The following is a 27,397-nucleotide window of genomic DNA, read 5'->3' as shown; positions in this document are numbered from 1 at the left end:
CAAACATTTATGAATGAAAAGTAGAAAAACTATTAAAGTAAACAATTATTAGTTAAGATAGGTAAATTGGCCTTTCTGTTAAATAATCTGGTTCTCTGACAAGACAGCTTACTAGGGTTGACAAAATTTTTGGTGTTGATAATTAATTATATTTTTACGGGGTATTTTGTAACACGTTGTATAATTTAATTTATGTTCAAAAAAGTTTGTTTGTTTTATGGTCGGTAGATGACGTTAGCAGTACTTTAAATCACGCTAATGTTATTTCTTAAGACATAAAAATTAAAAATGTAAAAAATAGGCTGGTATAAATAATAATACATGTATAAATTATTGTAATTAGGTTTAGTAATAATATTCTTGTTAAAACGTTTACATTAGAAATAAAATTTTAACAACACTCCCTATATACATACAATGAAATATATTGCTTTTCAACGATATGGGAAATTTATTTTTTACTACAGTGGTGAATGCGCCAATGATTTCTAGATGAAATACTCAAATTTCGTAAATCCAAGCAAAAGGCTTACAGCCGCCGCAATAGCGGTCGAAGGTCGAGGAAGCTAGTGCTCACCGGTCTTGACGCCGTCGAGCAGCTTGGCCAGCGTGGCCTGCAGCAGCGCCTCGTGTCGCTCGCGCGCGGGCGGCGACAGGCGCGCCGCGCGGCAGTCCGCCGCCCGCTGCAGCAGCAGCACGCCCGCGTCGCTCAGCAGCGCGTCGCCGCGGCCCTCGCGCAGGATCTCCGTCGCCAGGAACAGCACGGTCGGCAGCACGGACAGCGCGCCTGCGAGCGTGTTACAGTGTGCTGCACGAACGTGGTACTAACGCGCCGTTTATTTCATAACATTAAGACAAAAAAGTCCGGTACGTGTTTCGAGGGAGAAAGATCAAGCCTTACCAGGCAAAACTACTGACTACACTACTTTTTACAAATCTCTAAATTTAAAATCGCCATTAGAAACAATTTTTATCGGCACATTTTAGATTAGCAATGGTGAAAACTAAAAATGTAGTTTTCATTGAGTTAGATTATGCCAAACATTTTGTCACTGAAAATTTAGAACCCCAAAATCCAACCCCAAAATGTTTAGAGTGTGAAGTCATTGAAGACATGTACCATGTTCTGATCGAATGTGTCCGCGTCGAGTCGAAAAGGTAAGATTATTTTATCAAATATAATATTAACTTGTTCGACTTGGGTCTATGTAATACGATTTTGAGCAATCCATTGTCGGCAGACGCTGTAATGATGTATAACTTGTACAAACTAATAGTAAAGCGTAGATAAGTTTAATATAAGCCCCTATGAGAGTGACATATTCAGTGTTTGAATAAACCATCTATAAATAATTAAAGATTTAAAAAAAATATTTAGAAGCATAACGGTAACTAAAGTCGTGATACTTTGAGTCATCAATAATTTTCTATTAAGTTTTGATAACAAAGTACTAATTACCTTGTGGACTTGTAAGTGTAGTCAATTCAGACATACAAGCCAAACTCTTGATCAACAGCGTATCTCCGTGAACACCTAAGCCCTTTCTTGTTCCAATCACGCCCACTCTGCCCTCTTGTTTTAACGGGCTCAGAGCCGGCAGTCTTCGTACGAGTAGACAGATACACACTTCCAAACACGCGAATACTAGTGACTTTCCTGGGGGAAGGTCACCCGTTGGTCCACCCTCCCCTAATGTATGAACAACTTCTAATACAGATTGTGGGATACTTTCTGTCGGTTCATTTGGTGCTAATTCTGAAAAAAAAAAATAAGCGATTTGTTTTCAAAGTATTTTTGTTTGGATATATCTTTACGTCGTCTGTTTTAAATAATATAATAAACATCAATTGATTTAATTACTTTATCAACATACAGTCCCAGCTAAAATCAAAAAACATTACTTTAGAAATGCATTAAATATGTAGCAAATGCATTGTAGAATCCGGTGGAGTCAATTCATCAACTCAACAAAACTAGAAATTGATTTTTATGAAAAAAAAAAAAAAACTCTTACAAATCACTTTTTACGCCATCAGGGATAAAAATAGGGGATCGGACAAATTTTCAGAAGGCGTTTTAAATTAATCTTTATGGATACTTTAAAAAAAAAAAATTATAGCCCTTAAGGTACTCAAAATCATGTTTTAATATTGTTTGTTTAAACATCTCGCCATAACACCACATTAGGTCATCTGAGAGCGCGTAACGTCATTTGTACCCCAAAACAATGGGCACATTCCACCTAAGGCCCACAACGCCATCGATCACGACCGCTAAAATTACCGTTTCACTAACGTAAAAAACGTCGCTTTGTAGGCGAATTTTATAAGTGGGCGCTGTTAAGTGTCAAACGTCAGCTGTATGCTCGCAATATGGCGGCGTGGTGAAAACATGATGCGGACAACATTTTATTTCTTCATTTAAAAATATTTGAATGAATTATATTAAATTATTATTCGATAATCGTAAAACAGTATATTTATTTAATTTAAGTACATTATAGATTTAAATCTGATTACTGTCCGATCCCCTATTGTCTTGTTGATTGTTGAAGGATGAAATAGTCGGAAGTAAAGAGTTTAGCTGTAGGCCGGGGCGCACCTCGTATCTTGTCGCACATGAGGCGCTGCAGGTCGCGGCGCGCGGCGGCCAGCAGCAGGCGCAGCACGTCGGCGGCCAGCAGCAGCGCGCCCACGCTGTCCTGCGTCAGGCCCGCGCGGTGCACTATCTGGCACAGCTCGATCGCCAGCGCCCTGGCGTTAACGGCACGTTCATACAACTGGGTCGGCTCACAAGCATACGGCTCATCCGATGGTAAGCGATCATAAAAGAAGAGCTATTTCGCTCGGTGGATAAATAGGATTACACCACAAATGTGGTGGGAACACAAAAAGTTTCCTCATAATGAGTTGAGGTTACTGACTCATATTGACGAGAACGATACCTTAGCTAAATAGCACAATGTCCATATCCTACTAGTCACAACCCCACACCATAGTGATGTGAGCAAGCTAACAGATGGAACCATCGAGGAATACTGCCGGCGGGTAAAACTCAAAATTGATGAAATTACGAATATAAGAGCCTTTGTAACTTACCGGACTGAGAAATATTAATACAACTATTACCTGTCCTTGAGCAACCTCGCACTATTTTCAGGAGCATCGAGTAAAGTCACTAAAGATAGCAACACTGATATCGTGTTCTCCACGCTCATGTCACGCTGTGCGCAAAGAGCTTCCATACAAATACCTAATAAAATGAAGTAGATTTGAGTAAATATAACTTATATTAAAATATAAATAAATAACTAATGATTGTTTTGTTAATAACTTACCGAATAACAGATGGAACTTTTCGTCCTCAGGTTCGAAGAATTCGAAATTTCCATTTTCACTTTTGTTCTTTCGGTTATCCATGTTTTCATTAGATTTTTCTGCGATAAAAAGTTACGAATGAATAATAAAAAACGGAGGTCAATTAATATTTATAACTATTTGCCATATAACGTAAATACTAAATACCATATTAAATTTACAAGAACATACTATGAATATTATTTTAAGATTTAATACAAAAACTTTTCAGTATCTTGCAGTTTCACTTTATTTCTTTTTCTTTAATAGTGTTAATAATTAAAAAAGGTTATTGCCCTTCGTGTATTGTTACTAGTCTGCTAAAGGACTGTTATATACACATAACTTGCTCTGTTTTGGATACCGTTTAACGTGACTTAACACAGAAGCTTTTCATAATGAAGTGACAGTCTTTTTTGTACACCCTTATATTCTGCTTTTTCCTCAATCTTGCTGATGTCCAAGTCATAGTCAAACGCGATTCATGCCCACACATAGACCTCCTAAGTTTTTTTTTATATTATTTTTATATCACTAGGTTGGCAAACAAGCGTACCTGATGGTAAGCGATTACCGTAGCTTATAGACGCCTACAACACCAGAAGCATCGCAAGCGCGTTGCCGACCCAATCCCCAATCCCCCCCAGGAGCTCTGGTCACCTTACTCACCAACAGGAACACAATACTGTTTGAAAACAGTATTATTTAGCTGTGATCTTCTGTAAGGTCGAGGTACTTCCCCAGTCGGGCTGCTCCATATTTTGAGCAGGGAATTCTTTCTGTGCCCTACCTCAGTTGTCTCCTACGTGTATAATTACAGCTTGGCAAGTTTTGAAAATTAATTTACCTTCGTCCGGGCGGGGGCTGAGGATGCTACAGTACTAACGTAGAACCGCAGCGCGGCTACATTGAATAGCAAAGAGTAGAGATGTTACAGTCAGTTCACCTTCGTCAGCAGTAGCGGGGGCGGGGGCGGGGGCGGGGGCGGCGGTGCCCGCGTTGAAGCGCAGCGCGGCCGCGTACAGCAGCGAGGGCCAGGCGCGCGCGTAGTGCGCCCGGGACGCCTCCGCCGTCTCCGCCGAGTAGAAGGCGCCGCCGCCGTGCGGCAGCTGCGACGCGAACTCTGGCGGCGGGACATAGCGGTCATTGGTGTACGGGACGACGCGGCGACGCGACGGTTACTGCTCGACTACTTCATGAGTTGTGTTTGGTTGGTTAGCAGAATCATGATTTAAAAAAAATATATTTTGTCCCACTAGAATAATCAAATGCAGTTATTAACTTCTAAAAATATTTGGTGTTTTAATATGGATAAAGTACCATCACATTACAAAATAGAATTAGAGCAGTAAAAAGAAACGCTCGGATTAACGAGCGGATCGTTGCGGTTCTATGATTATTAAATAAAAAACAGACTTGATGAACTAGCGTTTGGTAGTTGTTATTAAAAAAAATTACATATAATTATGATGTTACGTATAATGCGAAATTTTAACCCTGATATCTTTCACACCATCAAAAGTTTGACTAAGCTTATTTTATCTATCCAAATACCAAGTTTACCGCAATAAGTTTATTAGTGACCAAAAGGGGACTGTCCACTTTGTATGGGGGTTTCGGCCCCGAGTGGACAGTGACTGAGAATAATAATTATTAATTATTAATAAATTATTAATTAAATTAAATATTAAGTTAGTAGTACTAACAAGTAGGAATTAGAAAAATGATATAGTTTTGTGTCCAGGTGTTTCATTTTTGTTTTTTTTTTGTGGATAATTACAAGAAGGTTTCTGAAATAAAAAATCATTGTTTTTGTTATTTTTGTTCTACTAATTGGATTCGTACGTTAACAGAATGTTATCTAAAAACTAGGCAGGTAGATTTATAAAATCTTGAAACCATTTCCAGCCCAAAATCCAAATAATTGTCATGACATGGGCACAACAACCTACTGTCTGTCGACCAACCATGCAGTTGCAATAATATTTTTTTATGGCTTCTTTGCCTGACCTTTATTGTTTACATATAAAATGAATACAAAATATATTTTCCTACTTATAAATATGCCTACTGTGTATTTTACGTCGCAGTAGTGATGAATTCTCGGTTGACTGAAAACCTTTCAGTAGGTTGCTATATCACTATGAAAGAATATGGAAGTCAAATGAATGTATGACGCAAAAGTCTGTAGTTTAGGGTTGCCATAACAAATAATATTTTCAATAAACAAAATAAATCGATTAAATCGATAATCGAATTTAATATAATTAATTGCTTGCTTTTTATGTAGTCAATAACAATGTTTCTAAAATAGTTTATTTTTCATCAAAGTTAAATTTTTTTTACTAAATGCACTTTTATAGACTTTTTTTCTAATTACATAATTCGATTTAACAAATACTTTTAATCGATTTTAACAAATAATTGATTTAAAAATATTTTAAAATCGATTGTTCGTTAATAATAATTGTTTGTTTAAGACTGACAACGTGGTATAATCAAATCACCAACCGGAAATAAACTAGACGTATATAATTAATGAATTAAAATACTTATTATATAAACTTTTTATCAGTTTATATTGATACAACTGAAAATCACGAATAATCATGATATAATATATGAAAATTTTTGGTATATTTGTTTTTTTGTATAAATTCTGTTCACGCTGGGCCGAAAATGGACAGTCCCCTTTATTCATTAATACAAAATAAAATACTCACCAGGTGGCAAACTCAATAGAGCATGATCTCTCAAAGCAGCCAACCAGTTTTCTCCCAAACTCTCCAATTCTGGTTCGACGAGTTTGAGCAAACTCTCGCCTTTCGACTCAAACTCTCCATACTCGTCGTCTTCGGAACTATCCTGGTTGGCGTTGTCTATCTGATTATTTTCTTGGAGAACTTGATTGCGCCATTTTGCCAGTTCGGCGCGATTGTTGACCGGCTTTGTATCGAGCTGTTTTACGTAACTGCCGGGTGCGCTGTCGTTACTGACCATTGCTACTATGTATACCTAGAATGTTATAAAAACATTTTTTGGTATTTGATCTGATTTAAACTAAACAATAGGAAAGCTGCTTAAGCAGGAAGCTATGGCTGCTATAGGAGAACTGTAAACAACGTTACTTCATTAGTGGTTGGCTGATAATTTCACTACTAATTATAATACCTAAGTAGCGGTCGCTATCATTATGTACGGTCGGTATTTATGAAAACGGCCGGAACCGCTGGTTATAGACTAAGTCGGCATAGTTCGGCATTAATGTGACTTCTCGCATATATATTACCAATAAAGTTAATTTTTGATACACCCAAGTCGAATAAAAATATACTTACCTCAGCCCAAGCTTTTAGAATTGACAGCTTCTCCAATGTAGCCATACTTTCGTTGTAGATGAGCGTGGTGTTGCCTTTTTTATTTAACTTATCCAAACTTGAAACCAGTAGCTGATGAACTCTGAAATCACAATTATAAAATGTAGAAAAATGTAAGTATACAGATAATCTAAAAAAAAAAAAAAAAACACTTAATCATGTCATCTGCTCTTGAGTGATTTCAAAATTCTATAAGTGACAGTGAATATAATTATATAAATAGGTAGCAAAACGTTCGTGAATAATTGTGTTTGCTTGCAAACAAAAAAAAAACCGACGTCAATTACATCGACAAGTAACAAGGTACTTGTCGGATTTCAATTAAATTTAAATTGAAACACAGGACACGCACAACCTTTCGATAGAAAAAACATCGAAATCCGTCCACCCAGTCAAAATATCTATGGTAGCATACATAAAAAAAATGTAGTCGAGTTGAGAATTTCCTCCTTTTTTAGAAGTTGATTAAAAACTCAAAATCAAATAGCACCTATAAGATTTTTATGATTGAACGATATTCGCTTTAAAAGCTTGCAAAGTTCGTATTTACTTTGTTACATATATAAAAAAATATCAAAATTAATAAATAAATAAGTATTATCTTTATCATTCACACTCGGTCTTCTGTTTCTAAGCTAAGCAACTTAGTGCTTGTGTTATAGATAACAGGAGACTGATATTGTTTTAGTAAATACATACAAATAATACATAGTATATAAATAAATACATATATTACACCCATACTCCGTAAATCAAACCCGTAAACTCCGGAGCAGGAAGCGGGTCACTGCACACTGCGCCAACGGGCTAATTTAACGTTCGGTAAGCAAAACGAATAGCTTTTAAACTTGGTGAATACGTGACGAGAGAGTTACGAAAAGTGTAACCAGACAGATAAGTTAGGGAAGATAGAAAGAGAGAGAGTAAAGTTTCGTATATTACTGTAGGAATTAAAGAAGTTTTACTTTAGTCATGTGGTCTAAAGCACACTAGTAATTTTTTTTTTTTTTTTATAAGAACCCGGCTTTCATTCAATCACGCTAGGAGTGGTATTAATAAAATAATATTTTAAATTAAATTTAAAAATTAGTAGTGAAAGTTTTTAGACGATAAAAACTTCGAAAGGTTAATAATCTAAGAATAAGTGTAGTCTAAGAGGTTAATAATCTAAGAGTAAATGTAGTCTAAGATCCAAACTAGGCGTGATCTTCACCCATCTGGCTAGTAGATAATAGTAAATATAATCTAATATATAAGATTCTCGTGTCGCTGTGTTTGTAGTTAAATTCCTCCGAAACGGCTGGACCGATTCTCATGAAATTTTGTGTGCATATTGGGTAGGTCTGAGAATCGAACATCTATTTTTCATCCCCCTAAAAGTTAAGGGTAGTCCACCCTTAAGTTTTTTTTTTAATTTTAAGATAAATTATTTATTTTTTATTTTATTATGATTTGGCGTTGAAAAATACATACAACCTTAAATTTTCACCCTTCTACCACTAACCCCTATTTTTAAATAACGTTCAGCGGCAAGACGTTTGCCGAGTCAGCTAGTAATAAAGCAATATTGCACGAAGCAAGCGTGCAGCGGTACCGGCGCAGGTCGCCGATGTCGCGCGCCACGCCGCAGCCGATCCAGGCGGAGCACACGTCGCAGGCGGCCGCCGTCACGTGCGAGGCCGTGTCGCGCGCGAACGCCGGCCGCACCGCCGCGCCCACCTGCCTCGCGGAACAATTGTCACGTTAAGAATGTCGACTTGCTACTTTTTTGGATTTGATTCTTCTGTTAGTTCTTGTGTAGTCTGTTATACCGTTCATAAATTCCAAAAACATTTTAAAACGCAGGTTTATAAATACTGATCGAACCTCCACAAACCTCTAACCTAACTAAATTTTAATAAAATCTTTTGGGAATTAGCTATTTCACTGGATTAAAACTTGATTTGTCACAATACCTTACTAAATATAGAGCTTGGAATTTCTCTCGAAACGAATAGGTTTATTTTAGTTTTATTGCCCATCATCATTACAGCCTATAAAGTCCACTGGTGGACGTAGGCCTCCACAAGTTTACGCCAAAAATAACGTGAACTCATGTGTTTCGCCCATAGTCACCACACTGGGCAGGCGGGTTGGTGACCGCAGGGCTGGTTTTGTCGCACCGAAGACGCTGCTGCCCGTCTTCGGCCTGTGTATTTCAAGCCAGCAGTTGGATGGTTATCCCGCCACCAGTCGGCTTTTTAAGTTCCAAGGTGGTAGCGGAACAGTGTTATCCCTTAGTCGCCTCTTACGACACCCACGGGAAGAGAGGGGGCGGCTATATTCTTTAGTACCGTAGCCACACAGTACAGAAATTCTTGGCCATATGTAAATACAACGCATCGATGTCAGTCGAGAGGGAGCGCACCTGCGCCTGGTACTGCTCCATGAGCAGGTGGCCGGGGAAGTCGGGCTCGGGCGCGCGCGCGTACCGCTGCACGACGAGCTGCAGCGTGCGCAGGCCGCACAGCCGCAGCGCGTCCGACTCGCCCGTGGCGCCGACGAACGCCATGCGCACCAGGTCCGACAGGTGCAGCGACAGGTAGTCGCCTGGAACCGTTTAGCACAATACCGTTTAGAGCCCTGTTTCTATATTCAAAAATTTAATAAGTGTTCTACTTTAGTCGCGATATGGGTTTAACTTTCACGGTCACTAAAACTATGATTTATATGTAAAATGTGATATTGACCATATCTCGTGAGTTATATTGAGTTTCCAATATTTAAGCACACTTAAACTCGAAGATCCATTTTTAAATAACAATAATTTTGAAATTTTGAATTAAATATAACCAGGAATTTTAGTCAACCCTTTCGCGATTATTTTTCTAATATACTAAATATAAAAATATTTTCATGCATTAAACATGAGACATACAGTTCGTTTCTCGTTCAGATCTCCTACTAATAAGCAAATAATAAGTTTATTTACCATTAGGGTCACTTTGCAGCTTCTCTTTTGCCTTGACAAGATCGAAATGAGCGCTATCGCCTGTCGCCTCACAAGCGCTCATTAGCTTCTGTATACATTCCATGGCAAACACCTAAAAAGGAATACACAATAATAATAAAAAATACCCTGCTATCGCATATATGACCTGATGATGATATGTGTTGATTGAACGATTTCAAAATAAGAAGGAGCTTTTTAGTTCGATAATATTTTTATTTTACTTTTAACCTCATAGATTTTAACTGTGTACAGATTTTTTTTTTTGTATTCGAAAGCTTTTTCTTGTCGTTGTATTCCCTTTTAAATTTAAGCGAAATCAGACGAGTATTTTTTGTGCTATCCCTAATAAGTAACACGTATTTGTAGAACAAATAATTATTAGTATTTTGGTGCAAAATTAGAACTGAGATAGGGCACAGCAGGAAATTTCCTGCTCAAAATATGAAGCAGCCCGACTGGGGTAGTACCTCGATCTTAAAGAAGACCACAGCTAAATAATACTGTTTTTAAGCAGTATTGTGTTCCTGTTGGTGAGTAAGGTGACCAGAGCTCCTGGATTGGGGATAGGATCAGCAACGCGCTTGTGATACTTCTGGTGTTGCAGACATCTATAAGCTACGGTAATCGCTTACCATCAGGTGAGGCGTACGTATGTTTGCCGCCCTAGTTTTATAAAAAAAAAAATATTTTAATATTGTTACCCTTGTTGGCCACCTCGGCTGCACGGCGGGGTGAGTGGACTGCTCACTCTCCGCATGGAACTCAGCTTGATCGTCATCGCCTTCAGCATCGAAATCTGTCTCCGGGTTTTTGCTGTCCTCTGTGATTTAAAGAATTTACATTGAACTTGCTGTGCCCCTTAGAATATGGATTCAAACATAGATAGCACCTAGAGTGTAGATGAACTAAATGGCTAATATCAGTTATTATATTAACAATAGTTATATATTATATATCGATATAATCGATAAAATGAAGTTTATTTTTTATATAAAAACTATTTAATAAATTTAAGGTGCATTTTATCGTACAGAACGTCTCACAATCCGAAAAATACAGTAATTAATACCGCACCTTTGTTTAAAAATTAGGTAAATTTTACAATATTACAATTTGGAAAGGCTAGAGACCGTTTTTTAATATATTGAAGATCTCACCCAATCTCACGGTCAACACTCGCTTAGTCAACACGAGCCAATCTTTAACGGATCTGTTAGCGGCGGCCGCCAATAGACAGAAAGTTAGAGTGTCGCGAGCATACGACAGAGCGGTCTCATCACGCTCCATGTCTAAGTATGCGAACAACGCTCCTGGAAGACCGGTGTCATTTATTACCACCCCTGAAAGTAAACAAAATTAATTTAAATTATAGAAGAATATTACTACTTAATGTAAAAATGCATGTCTAGGACGAATACGACTGTTACGACTAAGGCGATCTATCAAATGGCGAAATTAGTCCATAAAACAAGTATAGAAAGAAGTGTATTTTTTTTAAACTAGTAGCATAATTATGGACGTTTCAAGATTTGAAGCACCACAAGCGTGTTGCCGATCCTCCAACTCAACTCTCTGTGAACGTAACATATTCTTAAGAGCTCTGACTACCCTCAGGGACATAACACTACTTGATCTTCTGTACAGTTCAACTACTTTTTCAGTTAGTTCAAGAGTTTTAGCAAGATATATCTCGTTGTGCTCTACCTCAAAATATATCTGAACAATAATAAATATGAAGAAAGTTACCGCAATAAGGCTTAGGCGGCACGTGGTCCTTGGCCAGCATGGCATACTTGCACACGTCTGCCGCGTCCTTCTGCGACAGTTGCCGCAGACAGCACAGCGCCGCGCGCCGCACTGACAGCTCCGGACTGGATAGGTCACGCTGGGACAACACGGAATTAGTTTACTATTTCCATCACTTTTTCATTATTATTTATAACTAGCTGACCCGGCGAACTTCGTATCGCCTAACACAAACTTTATCGTATGGTATTAAAGTTCAAATTGACTTTAAAGTATTATCACAAATCTTTTGTATGGGAGTATAGAAAAGTGTTGTTTTTAGACTTTTTCAGAAAATTTTAAAATTTTTTTTTTTAGAATTTTTCTCTCCGTAAGAACCATCCTCGTACTTCAAGGACTATTTTAAAAAAAGAATTAGCGAAATCGGTCCAACCGTTCTCGAGTTTTGCGCTTAGCAACACATTTTGCGATTCATTTTTATATATAAGATTATAGTTTTTTTTGTATTTTTATTTAAATCTCTTATTGGAAGTTTAACAATTTGTTCATTCACTATTTGTAAAAATTATTAAACTTTGTTGAACTTAACATATTATTATGTGTCTGTTAGAAAACACAGCATCGCTAATGAAGAAGCAGTGTGTAACTTACCCTATCTTTATAGATACTACCGTGTTTTTACGCCCTTGTCTATGCTTTGACAGTGTCTTTGGTCTCTAGTTGTCTATGAATTGTCACTGCTAGGCGGGAATCGCGCTGTTTCGTCATTGCGTGTGTTACTCCCTACCGGTAAAGTTCGAATTTAAGAATTTGTTAAGTATAAGTTGTGGGTAAAATATAAAAAAATGGTATATAAAAAAATGGTGGGTAAAATAAAAAATGAACTATAACGCTGAGAACTCTCCGCACGAGGAGGAAAATACAAGAAATAGTGTTCAGAATGCAAATGATAACGAAGCGAATTCGTCTTCATCTAGTTCATCTCCTCAATCTGATAGTGAAAGACCATCATTTAAGAGACGAGGTGTAAAGGAAGACCCTCGAATAGAAGCCCTAATGAATCAGGTAAGCTTTTTATCAAACATATATATGCAGAGTCTCGGTAGTTCGCAAGTTAACAAAGACGTTACTAATAATGCAATTATTAGTGATAATTTTCTTACTATACCAGAGAAAACACCTCAATTATTGGATTTAGGTGAAATAGGTATCAATATTGATGGAACTAAATTAGTGAAACCAGCTCTCGCGGAGAGGGTAGATAAAATAAAATCATTACAACATTTTGGCTTACCCACATGGCAAAATGTTAGATATGCTAAGACCTTACAGTCCTATTTAGCTACTCCAGGTTTTATTGATCTTAAAATTAATGACGAGCTATGTCATTTAAGTAAATCAAAAGATTATTTAGCTGGTACTGAATCTATCATGGCAGCTTTGTCAAATGCTATTTTTGAGAGTAGTCAGTTACTGAGAACGGGCTTACAAGCAGTGGTTGATTGGGCTGCGAAATCCCCAGAGGAATTAAATGTGACCACACTAGTAGAAAAACTTAGTTCTTCTATAGGAAAAGGCAGTTGTTTTAATAAAAACTCTGAAGACATATTACAGATTTTATGTGGAAAGAGGGCCGAGTGTATAGAAACTAGGAGGGAGAGATTAATTAAAGAAATACCAAACAAATGTATACAGTTAGCATTAAGAAATATTCCTCCTTCTGAAAGTGCCTTATTTGACCAATTTAAACTTAATGCCCTCATTCAAAATTTCGGTGGTCCTACACAGTGGATGAGATCACTTTCTTTTAAAGAAAATAAATCTCATAATTTTGCTGCAAAAAGGAAGGGAGCAGATCCCAGTGCCTTTCCTTCCACTAGTGCAGAACCTAAAAGATCGAGATTAGATGTTTCTCGGAGAAATTACAATCACAATAATAATCAGACTAATGATTCTCACTCTCGTTTTCAAAATTCTCAAACTAGGCCCAGCGGTAAAGGTAAAGGCACAGGTAAAAGATCTTCCTTTCGTGCCTTCGACAGACAAAAACAATGACTTACAAGGACAATTCAGGGGGGGGGGCAATTGAAGGACTTCAGAGGTCGATGGGAGAAGTTCGGAGCAACTCCCTTTCTACTGAAATCTATATCAGGATCTCGGATACCCTTCATTCGAAAACCCACGTTAGTATACCCCTCAACGAGAGTAGCTCGGAGCTACGCAACAAAAGTGTCAAGATTAATGACCGAACAAATAGAGGAATTAAAACAAATTGGAGTGTTAGAAAAACCTGCTACTTTGACCCCCGGTTTCTTCTCTCGGATGTTTTTGGTAAAAAAGAGCGATGGTGGCGTCAGACCAATATTCGACTTAAGAGAGTTGAACAAGTTTGTAGGAACGAAACATTTTCACCTCATAAACCATACCAAGGTACCAGACTTCCTACAACCCGGAGATTGGCTGGTAAAAGTCGACATATCGCAGGCATATTTCCACCTGCCAATAGCACAGTCACACCGACCTTTCCTGCGAATGTTTTACAAGCAAGAAGTGCTTCAAATGACCTCACTTCCGTTTGGCCTATCATCGGCTCCAAGGCTCTTTGCCTCTATAACTTGCTGGGTCGCGGAGATACTACGCAAGAAAGGAATGCGGGTCCTAGTGTATCTAGACGATTTTCTGCTAGCACACCAGGACTGTTCCAAACTAGCAACACAGGCCTCGGAAGCTGTGAAGCTTTTGGAGTTTTTGGGATGGCAAGTGAACCTCAAAAAATCGGTCTTGACACCAGTGAGATCACTCGAGTTTCTAGGCATACAGTGGAGTTCAGACAAGAACCTAATGAGTCTACCAATCAAGAAACAAAATTCAATTCTAAAATCACTAGAAAAAATTTTGATTCACGGAGTCTGTCGCTTCCGCCAACTTCAATGCCTTCTCGGACAATTAAATTTTGCGTGTTATGTCATCCCACGAGGTCGGCTTCACTGCCGCCGATTACAGATTTTACTCAGACAGTTCCCGAAAAATCTCTTGAGGATGACGGTCCCTCGGGGGGCATTACTAGACATACAGTGGTGGCACGGAGCCCTATCACTGACAACACCAATACATGCTGCAAAGGTGTCTCACTTTCTCACTACAGACGCCTCCGACATAGGATGGGGTGCAGTTTTAGACCAAGAGGTCATTTCCGGAGTCTGGACACCCCACCAAGAATTATGGCACTGCAACAAGAAAGAAATGTTTGCAGTACTGTCAGTAATGAGGAGAAACGCCGAGAGTCTCAGAGACTCCCATGTTCTCTTACAAACAGACAACAAGACTGTAATGGCATACATCCGCAAGGAGGGCGGAACACAGTCCATAGGTCTGTTATCATTGACATTCCAGCTTCTGATGATCATAGACAGCTGGAACATAACGCTATCAGCTCAGTATCTCCCCGGCAGGTACAATACTATAGCAGATCGGTTATCTCGGAGACGACCCATCCCGGAATGGCACTTAAAACCACTGGCTACCACGGAGGTATTCAAACGCTGGGGTGTACCGAACATAGACCTCTTTGCAACGAAAAGGTCTGCTGTCGTACCAATTTATGTCACGTTAGATCCACGGGACAAGTCAGCTCTCTTCATAGACGCCTTCTCGAGGGAATGGAACTATCCACTGGCTTGGATATTTCCTCCTCCAAACTTAATACCAAGAGTTCTCACCCACCTCAACAAATCGAGGGGCACCTTCCTCTTAGTAGCTCCAGACTGGGAACAGCCGTTTTGGAGAGCGGATCTCCAAGCACGAGCACTGGACAAACCAATGAAAGTGAACCGGTTACAGAAGGTATTAGTGGACCTCACGACCGGGCTCTCACCCCCACAAGTGGACAAGCTGACACTGAAGGTTTGGAGAGTTGGGGGTGGGGCGACAAGCTAAGATCTTGGTCTCAAGCAGAAAGGGACCTGCTTAAGTCAAGCTGGCGCAAATCTACCTTAGAAACTTACAAGCCAGCATTAAAAAGATGGATTACTTGGTGCACAATCAAAGGGATTAATTCAAGATCCCCTGGTCCAGAGCATGTGGCACAATTTTTAGCAGACACTTTTATAAAGGAAGGTCTAGCTTACAGTACAATGTTAGTCCAGAAATCTGCCATTGCTACCTTCTGTGGAATGGGTGATGCAATCTCATCAAATTTTTTAATTAGACAAGTACTAAAAGCAATACATAATTCTAAACCTCCAAGCTTTAAACCTGCAGTTTGGGACGTGAAAAAAGTCATAGATTGGTTAGAACAACATCCAGGAGGTAGTTCATTATTTGAAATTGCGAGGAAAACTGCTACAATTTTGCTTTTGGTCTCTGGTCGTAGGCTTCATGACCTTACACTCCTTAGAACAAAAGAGCCCCATTTTCTCGACAACGGTCATGAAATTTGCCTATGGCCTGTATTCGGTGCTAAGACCGATACTGGTACCAGAAGGCAGTCTGGTTGGAGACTTCTCCCTAATGAAAATGAAAATATATGTCCTGTCAAATGGACAAGGCTCTTAATACAATCATTTAGAGACCGTCAAAATGATAAAACAGATGGCTATTTATTCATTACCATTAAAGGACCCCCAAGACCAGCAACTAGGACAATAATTGGTGGTTGGATACGTTCAGTGTTAAAAGATGCTGGTATAGATGCTACACCTGGCTCTTGTAGAGCTGCAGTAGCATCACTCTCCTGGCTAGAAAACAGACCAATTGAAGAGATTTTATCAAGAGGTAATTGGGCATCTGTACAGACATGGAGAAACCACTATTGCCGAGAGATTAATACACAGGAACGCGACAATAGTAATACATTTTTGAGAGGTTTTGAACCTCTTTAAATGAAGTTTATAATAACTAGAAATATATAAGAATAATTAGTAGATAAAATCGTTGAGAATTCAGTGTTATTATGATTTAAATATTGATTGATTTAGAGTTATTAACATTAGAAGTTATTTCTTTAGAATTTAATTGAATAGATTTCAATAAATTCATTGAATATTCCCCTTAATTATTACTTTGGTTTATTATTTAGAATAAAATCATAAAGGATTATAATTGAAATATTATACTAGTTTAACTAATGAGTCTTATTTAATTTACATTCCTTTCAACATTGCGTGTGTTCTTTATTTGTTCTTGTCACCAGCAGATATCAAACACGTCTTCATTAGCGATGCTGTGTTTTCTAACAGACACATAATATACACGTTTTACACAACAATAAAACGTTTATTATGTGCCGAAAGAAAACACAGCATCGCAGAAATTATCTTCCTGGTGAAGACAGCAATGACGAAACAGCGCGATTCCCGCCTAGCAGTGACAATTCATAGACAACTAGAGACCAAAGACACTGTCAAAGCATAGACAAGGGCGTAAAAACACGGTAGTATCTATAAAGATAGGGTAAGTTACACACTGCTTCTTCATTAGCGATGCTGTGTTTTCTTTCGGCACATAATAAACGTTTTATTGTTGTGTAAAACGTGTATATTACCATTCTTTTAATTTCGATTTTACATATTTTTTTATTAGTATGAATTTAATACAAAGTGTTTGTTAATATAGCAGACCACATAGGTATGTACAAGATATATATATGGTCAGTGTATAATTGTGATGGCAATAATTCGTACAGTACCCTGGTATAAACTTTACTTGTAACTGTATTTGTGTAAAAGAGATGTCTGTAACAAATGCGACGCATCATGTGTTCGAATGCGTGAGCGTGTGTTTGTGTGTACGTATGCGTGTAAGTGCGTGAGTGCGCGTGCACGTGGACAGTTACACAGAGCTGCGGCACGAGCGCGGGCAGGTTGATGTGGTTGGGCGCGAACATGTGCAGCTGCTGCAGGCCGCCCGTGGCGTCGGCGCGCGCGCGTGTGTGTGCGTGTGTGGAGGACAGTTACACAGAGCTGCGGCACGAGCGCGGGCAGGTTGATGTGGTTGGGCGCGAACATGTGCAGCTGCTGCAGGCCGCCCGTGGCGTCGGCGCGCGCGCGTGTGTGTGCGTGTGTGGAGGACAGTTACACAGAGCTGCGGCACGAGCGCGGGCAGGTTGATGTGGTTGGGCGCGAACATGTGCAGCTGCTGCAGGCCGCCCGTGGCGTCGGCGCGCGCGCGTGTGTGTGCGTGTGTGGAGGACAGTTACACAGAGCTGCGGCACGAGCGCGGGCAGGTTGATGTGGTTGGGCGCGAACATGTGCAGCTGCTGCAGGCCGCCCGTGGCGTCGGCGCGCGCGCGTGTGTGTGCGTGTGTGGAGGACAGTTACACAGAGCTGCGGCACGAGCGCGGGCAGGTTGATGTGGTTGGGCGCGAACATGTGCAGCTGCTGCAGGCCGCCCGTGGCGTCGGCGCGCGCGCGTGTGTGTGCGTGTGTGGAGGACAGTTACACAGAGCTGCGGCACGAGCGCGGGCAGGTTGATGTGGTTGGGCGCGAACATGTGCAGCTGCTGCAGGCCGCCCGTGGCGTCGGCGCGCGCGCGTGTGTGTGCGTGTGTGGAGGACAGTTACACAGAGCTGCGGCACGAGCGCGGGCAGGTTGATGTGGTTGGGCGCGAACATGTGCAGCTGCTGCAGGCCGCCCGTGGCGTCGGCGCGCGCGCGTGTGTGTGCGTGTGTGGAGGACAGTTACACAGAGCTGCGGCACGAGCGCGGGCAGGTTGATGTGGTTGGGCGCGAACATGTGCAGCTGCTGCAGGCCGCCCGTGGCGTCGGCGCGCGCGCGTGTGTGTGCGTGTGTGGAGGACAGTTACACAGAGCTGCGGCACGAGCGCGGGCAGGTTGATGTGGTTGGGCGCGAACATGTGCAGCTGCTGCAGGCCGCCCGTGGCGTCGGCGCGCGCGCGTGTGTGTGCGTGTGTGGAGGACAGTTACACAGAGCTGCGGCACGAGCGCGGGCAGGTTGATGTGGTTGGGCGCGAACATGTGCAGCTGCTGCAGGCCGCCCGTGGCGTCGGCGCGCGCGCGTGTGTGTGCGTGTGTGGAGGACAGTTACACAGAGCTGCGGCACGAGCGCGGGCAGGTTGATGTGGTTGGGCGCGAACATGTGCAGCTGCTGCAGGCCGCCCGTGGCGTCGGCGCGCGCGCGTGTGTGTGCGTGTGTGGAGGACAGTTACACAGAGCTGCGGCACGAGCGCGGGCAGGTTGATGTGGTTGGGCGCGAACATGTGCAGCTGCTGCAGGCCGCCCGTGGCGTCGGCGCGCGCGCGTGTGTGTGCGTGTGTGGAGGACAGTTACACAGAGCTGCGGCACGAGCGCGGGCAGGTTGATGTGGTTGGGCGCGAACATGTGCAGCTGCTGCAGGCCGCCCGTGGCGTCGGCGCGCGCGCGTGTGTGTGCGTGTGTGGAGGACAGTTACACAGAGCTGCGGCACGAGCGCGGGCAGGTTGATGTGGTTGGGCGCGAACATGTGCAGCTGCTGCAGGCCGCCCGTGGCGTCGGCGCGCGCGCGTGTGTGTGCGTGTGTGGAGGACAGTTACACAGAGCTGCGGCACGAGCGCGGGCAGGTTGATGTGGTTGGGCGCGAACATGTGCAGCTGCTGCAGGCCGCCCGTGGCGTCGGCGCGCGCGCGTGTGTGTGCGTGTGTGGAGGACAGTTACACAGAGCTGCGGCACGAGCGCGGGCAGGTTGATGTGGTTGGGCGCGAACATGTGCAGCTGCTGCAGGCCGCCCGTGGCGTCGGCGCGCGCGCGTGTGTGTGCGTGTGTGGAGGACAGTTACACAGAGCTGCGGCACGAGCGCGGGCAGGTTGATGTGGTTGGGCGCGAACATGTGCAGCTGCTGCAGGCCGCCCGTGGCGTCGGCGCGCGCGCGTGTGTGTGCGTGTGTGGAGGACAGTTACACAGAGCTGCGGCACGAGCGCGGGCAGGTTGATGTGGTTGGGCGCGAACATGTGCAGCTGCTGCAGGCCGCCCGTGGCGTCGGCGCGCGCGCGTGTGTGTGCGTGTGTGGAGGACAGTTACACAGAGCTGCGGCACGAGCGCGGGCAGGTTGATGTGGTTGGGCGCGAACATGTGCAGCTGCTGCAGGCCGCCCGTGGCGTCGGCGCGCGCGCGTGTGTGTGCGTGTGTGGAGGACAGTTACACAGAGCTGCGGCACGAGCGCGGGCAGGTTGATGTGGTTGGGCGCGAACATGTGCAGCTGCTGCAGGCCGCCCGTGGCGTCGGCGCGCGCGCGTGTGTGTGCGTGTGTGGAGGACAGTTACACAGAGCTGCGGCACGAGCGCGGGCAGGTTGATGTGGTTGGGCGCGAACATGTGCAGCTGCTGCAGGCCGCCCGTGGCGTCGGCGCGCGCGCGTGTGTGTGCGTGTGTAGAGGACAGTTACACAGAGCTGCGGCACGAGCGCGGGCAGGTTGATGTGGTTGGGCGCGAACATGTGCAGCTGCTGCAGGCCGCCCGTGGCGTCGGCGCGCGCGCGTGTGTGTGCGTGTGTGGAGGACAGTTACACAGAGCTGCGGCACGAGCGCGGGCAGGTTGATGTGGTTGGGCGCGAACATGTGCAGCTGCTGCAGGCCGCCCGTGGCGTCGGCGCGCGCGCGTGTGTGTGCGTGTGTGGAGGACAGTTACACAGAGCTGCGGCACGAGCGCGGGCAGGTTGATGTGGTTGGGCGCGAACATGTGCAGCTGCTGCAGGCCGCCCGTGGCGTCGGCGCGCGCGCGTGTGTGTGCGTGTGTGGAGGACAGTTACACAGAGCTGCGGCACGAGCGCGGGCAGGTTGATGTGGTTGGGCGCGAACATGTGCAGCTGCTGCAGGCCGCCCGTGGCGTCGGCGCGCGCGCGTGTGTGTGCGTGTGTGGAGGACAGTTACACAGAGCTGCGGCACGAGCGCGGGCAGGTTGATGTGGTTGGGCGCGAACATGTGCAGCTGCTGCAGGCCGCCCGTGGCGTCGGCGCGCGCGCGTGTGTGTGCGTGTGTGGAGGACAGTTACACAGAGCTGCGGCACGAGCGCGGGCAGGTTGATGTGGTTGGGCGCGAACATGTGCAGCTGCTGCAGGCCGCCCGTGGCGTCGGCGCGCGCGCGTGTGTGTGCGTGTGTGGAGGACAGTTACACAGAGCTGCGGCACGAGCGCGGGCAGGTTGATGTGGTTGGGCGCGAACATGTGCAGCTGCTGCAGGCCGCCCGTGGCGTCGGCGCGCGCGCGTGTGTGTGCGTGTGTGGAGGACAGTTACACAGAGCTGCGGCACGAGCGCGGGCAGGTTGATGTGGTTGGGCGCGAACATGTGCAGCTGCTGCAGGCCGCCCGTGGCGTCGGCGCGCGCGCGTGTGTGTGCGTGTGTAGAGGACAGTTACACAGAGCTGCGGCACGAGCGCGGGCAGGTTGATGTGGTTGGGCGCGAACATGTGCAGCTGCTGCAGGCCGCCCGTGGCGTCGGCGCGCGCGCGTGTGTGTGCGTGTGTGGAGGACAGTTACACAGAGCTGCGGCACGAGCGCGGGCAGGTTGATGTGGTTGGGCGCGAACATGTGCAGCTGCTGCAGGCCGCCCGTGGCGTCGGCGCGCGCGCCGCCCGCCTCGCGCAGCGCTGCGCATGCGCACACGAAGCGGCCCACCGCTGCGCAGCCGCACGCTGCGAAACAATCACGACGACCACTTGCTATTTGACCAATTACATTATTAAAAAGCTATTCGACTTTAATAATGTAAGCGACTAAAAGCATTTTTTTTTACTTCAATTAACTAATAGCATATAAATTAAAAAGTATCATAGAAAGCAAAATAAAAAAATTTACATTGTAGCTCCGGTCCCACAACAGTTATAAGCGCCGCTAATAAGCGCCCAATACTTCGGTGTAGATCGTCTAGGCACGGTGGAGCCGTGAACAGCAGCTTCAGCACCAGGTTAAGGGTCGACTCCACGTGACTTCGGAACATGGGACCCGACGCGTCCACCAAAACTGACAGCGCGTGGAGTGACCACACCTGTTTGTGTGATATTTTAATGATGTTACAGAGGATTTGTCAGAAATGACAGGGAACATCATTAGACAATTGGAAGGGATAATTCCGAAAGTGAGACATGAAACCAAATGTGAATAATATACACGACCTAATTGTAATATTCATTTGTCTGCCCGTTAATATAGTCGATAATGACCCTATTTTTCACACCAGTCATGGGATCGAATACCACTCATGAGTCTGTCTAATATAATAATAATAATATTCACATTTACATATGTATTTTGTTTGAATAAAAATGTATCTTAATATATATAAATTACGCGTCACGTTTTTGTTCACGATGGACTCCCTAAACTACTTCACCGATTTTAATCAAATTTGCACACTGTGTGCATTTTGATCCAACTTGCAAGATAGGCTATATTTTATTATGATATATCTAATTATTATATTTAAAAAAAATAGGGCAGCACGAAGTTCGCCAGGTCAGTTAGTATGTTATAAATTCGTATATGAATCGGCTGATAACTACACCACAAGCATTATTTACCTAACTTAGGAGAAAACATCCTTGACGGTGTTAAACATACTTCTTTAATTTAAATACTACTGATACAAAGCTTAACGCTACACACCTGCACTTCAACAGCAGAAGAGTCCTGCGCCAGTGCACGTAAAACAGGCAGCGCTGCAGCGCTCGAAGCAGCACCTCGCGCTCTTTGTACAGCGCCTACAGCAGCTGCAGCGGCGGCTCGGACAGGACGGTTGGCGGACGTACGTGCCAAGGTAATGACACGCTCGCTGAGAGCCTGGCTCTCTGTCTCGCTGATGCAACCACACAAGCGACCCGCGCATGACGCCGCTGCGGCGCGGACGGTGGCACTGTTAGCTGATAGACCGCTCTGTGGGTTAGAGGTCGAGTATGAATTAGATAAAATGACATTAGTTTAAATATGACTGCTGGAAGATATAACCTTATCATTAAAAAAAAAAAATTTCATGTTATATTTTTGTGGAGGCCTATGCCTGATATAGACTGGCGATAGACTGAAGTGAGTGAGTGAGAGTATCCTCCTAATTTGTTTGTCTATTATTGGATTAGAACTTTTCTATAAAGCGATAAACATCGCTTTATGGGTAAGTTTGCTAGGTACTATGATCATATTAACTAAATGTTGTATTCACCCCAGATACTAGATGTTCCAATGAAACCTCTGTTTCCATATTTCGTTTTTGATTTTAAAGTACTATTTCTATCAAAGCATAATTTGACATCATTACAGAAATGCTACCACATTAAAATGAACCACTAATGAGTTTTTATGCTAAAACAATCACTCACAATAATAAGTTCAGTAGCGATGTTCTTCACAGTTTCCTGGCCCAAGGAGCTTTTCAACTCGGCGAGCGTACGCAGAGCCAATAGTAAAGCAGTGTAGATGTTAATCTGTATCGCCTCTTGTCTGGCACCTTTCGACATCTTGATACACTCCACGAAGTGCTCTAGCATTTGTTGTCTGGAAATTTATATAAAAGAAAATAATGAGTTATCACTGCCACTCATTTTAGCCACGCCCCTTCAGCAATTTAAATGTAGTAAATTCGAACGACATGTGTAAAGACACCAGTCGCAGTAAAGCATTCAGTCAGTCTTTTTAATTTACTGAGCTGTAATTGATAAAGAAGAGTGGCTAAGTTCAGTAAAATCGACATATTACAATTTTTTAACGACAATAGACTATAATTCAATTATCTTATTTTTGAAACTACATGACTTAATTCTAAAGTTTCAAGTTCCTTTTTCCCTGAAAATCAGCTTTTAGCATGTCTAGTCAAATAATGAAAATTACCGATGTTTGTTCGCCGCTCTCGCGAATATTTGCGGGAAGAGCGCAACAGAGGCGTCAATGACCGCCACGCCCAGCGGCTGAGCACCTGCCGAGCGCCGGTACAGGCAGCACGGGTCGTGCTCTAAGGCACTGGAGCCACTTGCACTAAGCGGCGATATTAACTGAAACAGAAATGGGCTCTTTCGTAACTAGAATAATTTTTACCATGACTTATTTAATAGAAAGTTTTATAACATACAAATTGTGTTTGTTTTGTATGTGTTATTATATTTAAGAAAATTTTTAGGTTTTGGAGTGAGTTTGGTGGTATGAGAAATATCTCAATGACAGATATCAATATATTTACCAGTAGTAACATCCATTTATAACCAACTTCCAAAAAAGAAGGAGGTTCTCAATTCGATTGTATATTTTTATGTATGTAACCTCAGAACTTATGACTAAGTGGACGATTATGATGAAAAAAATTTAGGAATGAATAAAGGTGTTGTGTTCATGTGGTCACATGTAAATTTTATTGAAATCTAACAAGTACTTTTCGAGTTATATCTAATAATGAGTATTTAGTTGACTACTTTTTCGTCAACCTACGTTGTATTTTACTGTTCACTAGGTATACCGATTTTGATGATTCTTATTTTAATCGATTTTTTTTTCGTTTGCGATCAAACAATTATCATACCAATATTTAGTAATTTCCACTACTAAATTTACCTGTTCTTCTATTTCGGCATGATCTGTGTCATATATCCATCCTTCCTCGCCGAGAAGAATAGTATCGCGTGGATGCATAGCACTTCGTAACATTCCTGAAAACAATATATTAGTTATATATGCGTTAACACATCTAGGTATTATTGAGTCGGAACTGTAGATATTTGGCAAAATAAACAGCTCACGGCTCTATTGACGTCACTATCACGTCGAAAATGATAAGTAAAATATAGGCTTAGGGTCGCCTGGATATCATATCACTCACCAGTGGCCACATTGGCGCCGCTGGGGTCGGCCGAGCCCGTCCGCTCAGCGGCTAGTAAACAAACATGACACCGCGACACAAAGTAGCTGAGCACTCACCAGTGGCCACATTGGCGCCGCTGGGGTCGGCCGAGCCCGCCAGCTCGGCGGCCAGCAAGCGCAGCAGCGGCGCCGCGGGGGCCGCGCCCGCCGCGCCCAGCGCCGCGCACGCTTGGTACAGGCGCAGGCGCAGCAGCGCCGCCGGGGCCTTCAGCGACCCGCCGTAGTTACGCACTACGGTGCCCACGCTGTGGAGTTACATTTCTATATTTATACGATGAGGATTGCGGAGAAACAGAATGTTTGGCGAAAACTTGGGAAAGCCTACGCAAAACAAAGGTCTGCGAAACGCTGATGTGATGATAAATATAATGATACGAAGATTAATCGATTTAGACTAGATGTAGATACACAACAATTATTTATCAATATCTCAGCTGTAACTCTTTTTAAATTTGTTTTTTTTTAAGCCATGGTAGTAACGTAAAGAGTAATTTCAGACACTGTCAGAACATTATAAATAAATATATAAGGGGTATTTAATCTAAGCCACTATCTCAGAATCAAAAGCTTTATAGTAAAATAGATTTTAAAAAAAAAAATCCCATCTAATTTCTATAACTTTCCGGTTTTCTAAAGTCCTACCGAAATTTATACTAACTTGGTCAAAACAGCAATAGCCCCGTCAATAGGTTGCGCCAATCTCTTAGCAGTGTCCTCATTATTCACCAGTGATGGGCAATGTATGAGCAGGCTGTGCAAAGCAGACAATGCACCCGCTCTCCCTTCTAGCGTTACCTAAAATATGAAGAAAAAAAAATATAAATGTTTCTAGGCACTACTCGTCTAAAACTAGTTGCAATAGGGATTGCCAGTTATTGCGGCAAATCGCGGAAGTGCTTAGCGTCCCCGTGATCCTGCCCCAGGGTAGCGAAGGAACACCCCAGAGATTTTAGTCTTAGTGTGAATCGGACATACTTTCGGACAGCTCCCTGGGGTTGGAGGCATCTGTTAGGGATTTCCTCTGGGTCAAAAAAAAAAAGTTGTTGCGGCAAAAGATGTCTAATTCAAGATCACCACAACTATTTCATGTAGTAATTGAACAGACACTAAAATAACAACAAAGCCAAGTAGATGAAATGTAAAGTTTTAGTGATAGATTATGCGTTTAATAATTTAATTCAACTCTCGCACCGAAACATCAAATCAATTGAAAAAAATAGTATGCATATTTATATATCTGAAAAAATCCAAGAGCTTCACAAATCTAAAGTATCAATCAATAGGATAAGACTGTTGATATTACAATACAGTAAAGTAATAAAATATATTAACCTGCCAAGTAAACGCGTCTCCCCTCGCTTTTTCTGACTCGAGCTCTTTAGCTGATCGAGGGAAACTGTTTCTCCATAATAACAGCATCCGAGGTAATAAGCCGCGTACGACAGGTACACCTGGAAAAAAAAAACAATAGGGGATCGGTCAAATTTTCAGAAAGAGTTTTAAAGTAATCTTTATGGATACTTATTTCCATAACAAATAAAATTTTATTTATTTATAGCCTGCACTCAAATTCATGTTTTAATGTTGTTTGTTTAAAAATTCCGTCATAACGCCACGCTATGTCATCTGAGAGCACGTGACGTCATTTGGGGTAATAACAATGGGCGCGTTCCACCTAAAGCCCACAACGCCATCGATCACGATCGCTAAAATTGCCGTTCCACTAACGTAAAAAACGCCGCCGGTCATTGTGAGCGAATTTATAAGTGGGACGCAAATTTGGGCGCTGTTAAGTGTCAGGCGTCAGCTGTGTACTCGCAATATGGCAGCATGGTGAAAACATGATGTGGGCGTTGCGGACGCTTAGTGGAAAGCGGGCAATGCTTGATCCTACAAATGTCGTTACGTACTGTAGTTGGCTTTTCAGTACAGGTTAAAAATATTCTTAATGACAACATTTTATTTCTTCATTTAAAGATATTTAACAGTTTGCAGTTGTTGGAAAAGTTTAATAATTAAAAATTTGTAAACTTTTACAATTCTATATTGACCATATATCCATTTTTACCATTACATTTTAAAAACACACAGAGAATAGACAGGAGGAGGACAATCGAAACTAAAGAGAATTGACAAACCTTACCTTTCCTAAAAACAGTTACTAGATGGCGCCACAAGTATCCTTATCTAAAAGATTATAACATTGGCATAGTACAACAGCAGTGTTACTTTAAGTTTTTGAGATATGTGGGAGAGGTCAGTGTGTGTTTCCTTCAGAAGCCGAGGCTCACCGAGAGTGCACACGGCGCCCACGACGAGCCAGCCGGCGGAGGTGCGCGCGGCCGTGAGGCGGCTGCTCTGGCCGGCGGAGCGCAGCAGCTGCTCGGCCGCGTTGAAGGCCACCTTGCCGCGCCCGTGCGGCACGCCCAGCGGCGACTGCTGCACCGCGCCCAGCACGGCCGCCAGCGCTGCCGAGTAGCCTGGGGGGGGGGGGGGTCGTTAGAAGACTAGGCGTGTATATCATACTTTTTCTTCATATACAAAAAATGAACCCATTGCGCCTATTGATGCATTGATTGTACGACTTGTCTGGCTCGGGCTAATGTACCAATTTGAACATTTTCAATTATAGACGCACTAATGCCGATAATTTGTATATACATTTGATAGGAAACTTCGACAACTTGTGCCTTGAATGTGAAATGTTGAAATGTAGACCATGCCTAGCAGTGGGATAGTACAGACTGAATAATACAGGTTAAATGAGTCAGATGCTCATTACTTAGTTTTAAATATAAGTTAGCGACGGTACCGGAGATGCGGTGCGGTGTAGGGCGCGGCACGTCGAGCGCGTCGGCCGCTCGGTCCAGCAGGGGGGTGAGGAGCGCGGGGTGCGCGCGACACAGCCCGCGCAGGCACGCCGCCGCGCCCAGGCGCGCTGCCACGCATGGGTGCTCCAACACCTGAGCACCGAAGGTCTCAGTTTACATGATTTTGTACACAGATACTGTTTGAAACCATTATATTTTTTTTTATGTCACTAGGTCGGCAAACAAGCGTACGGCTCACCTGATGGTAAGCGATTGCCGTAGCTTATAGACG

At 43.2% G+C, this 27,397-nt stretch overlaps 1 protein-coding gene across 1 annotated transcript in view; it reads right to left on the bottom strand.

Moving 5' to 3' along the window:
- Positions 1–27,397, bottom strand: part of LOC123664293 (HEAT repeat-containing protein 5B) — a 53,371-nt gene that overhangs the window by 3,726 nt on the left and 22,248 nt on the right. Inside the window, exons 10-34 of the mRNA XM_045598884.1 lie at positions 27,108–27,258; positions 26,587–26,775; positions 25,628–25,746; positions 24,954–25,090; positions 24,353–24,540; positions 23,990–24,084; positions 23,276–23,436; positions 22,768–22,942; positions 22,061–22,327; positions 21,254–21,443; positions 20,936–21,090; positions 11,473–11,611; positions 10,884–11,066; positions 10,428–10,546; positions 9,706–9,817; positions 9,142–9,323; positions 8,329–8,453; positions 6,696–6,816; positions 6,081–6,372; positions 4,304–4,480; positions 3,339–3,437; positions 3,130–3,253; positions 2,603–2,754; positions 1,460–1,756; positions 578–787 (exon numbers count right to left, since the gene is read on the bottom strand). Of these exons, the coding sequence (XP_045454840.1) occupies positions 578–787; positions 1,460–1,756; positions 2,603–2,754; positions 3,130–3,253; positions 3,339–3,437; positions 4,304–4,480; positions 6,081–6,372; positions 6,696–6,816; positions 8,329–8,453; positions 9,142–9,323; positions 9,706–9,817; positions 10,428–10,546; positions 10,884–11,066; positions 11,473–11,611; positions 20,936–21,090; positions 21,254–21,443; positions 22,061–22,327; positions 22,768–22,942; positions 23,276–23,436; positions 23,990–24,084; positions 24,353–24,540; positions 24,954–25,090; positions 25,628–25,746; positions 26,587–26,775; positions 27,108–27,258 (4,159 nt within the window). The remainder of the gene's footprint in view (positions 1–577; positions 788–1,459; positions 1,757–2,602; positions 2,755–3,129; positions 3,254–3,338; positions 3,438–4,303; positions 4,481–6,080; positions 6,373–6,695; positions 6,817–8,328; positions 8,454–9,141; positions 9,324–9,705; positions 9,818–10,427; positions 10,547–10,883; positions 11,067–11,472; positions 11,612–20,935; positions 21,091–21,253; positions 21,444–22,060; positions 22,328–22,767; positions 22,943–23,275; positions 23,437–23,989; positions 24,085–24,352; positions 24,541–24,953; positions 25,091–25,627; positions 25,747–26,586; positions 26,776–27,107; positions 27,259–27,397) is intronic.

The sequence above is a fragment of the Melitaea cinxia genome, chromosome 21 (assembly GCF_905220565.1).
Source record: "Melitaea cinxia chromosome 21, ilMelCinx1.1, whole genome shotgun sequence".
Lineage (NCBI taxonomy): Eukaryota > Metazoa > Arthropoda > Insecta > Lepidoptera > Nymphalidae > Melitaea > Melitaea cinxia.
Note: the sequence above shows the minus strand (reverse complement) of the source record. Positions and strands in the feature narration are given on the sequence as shown.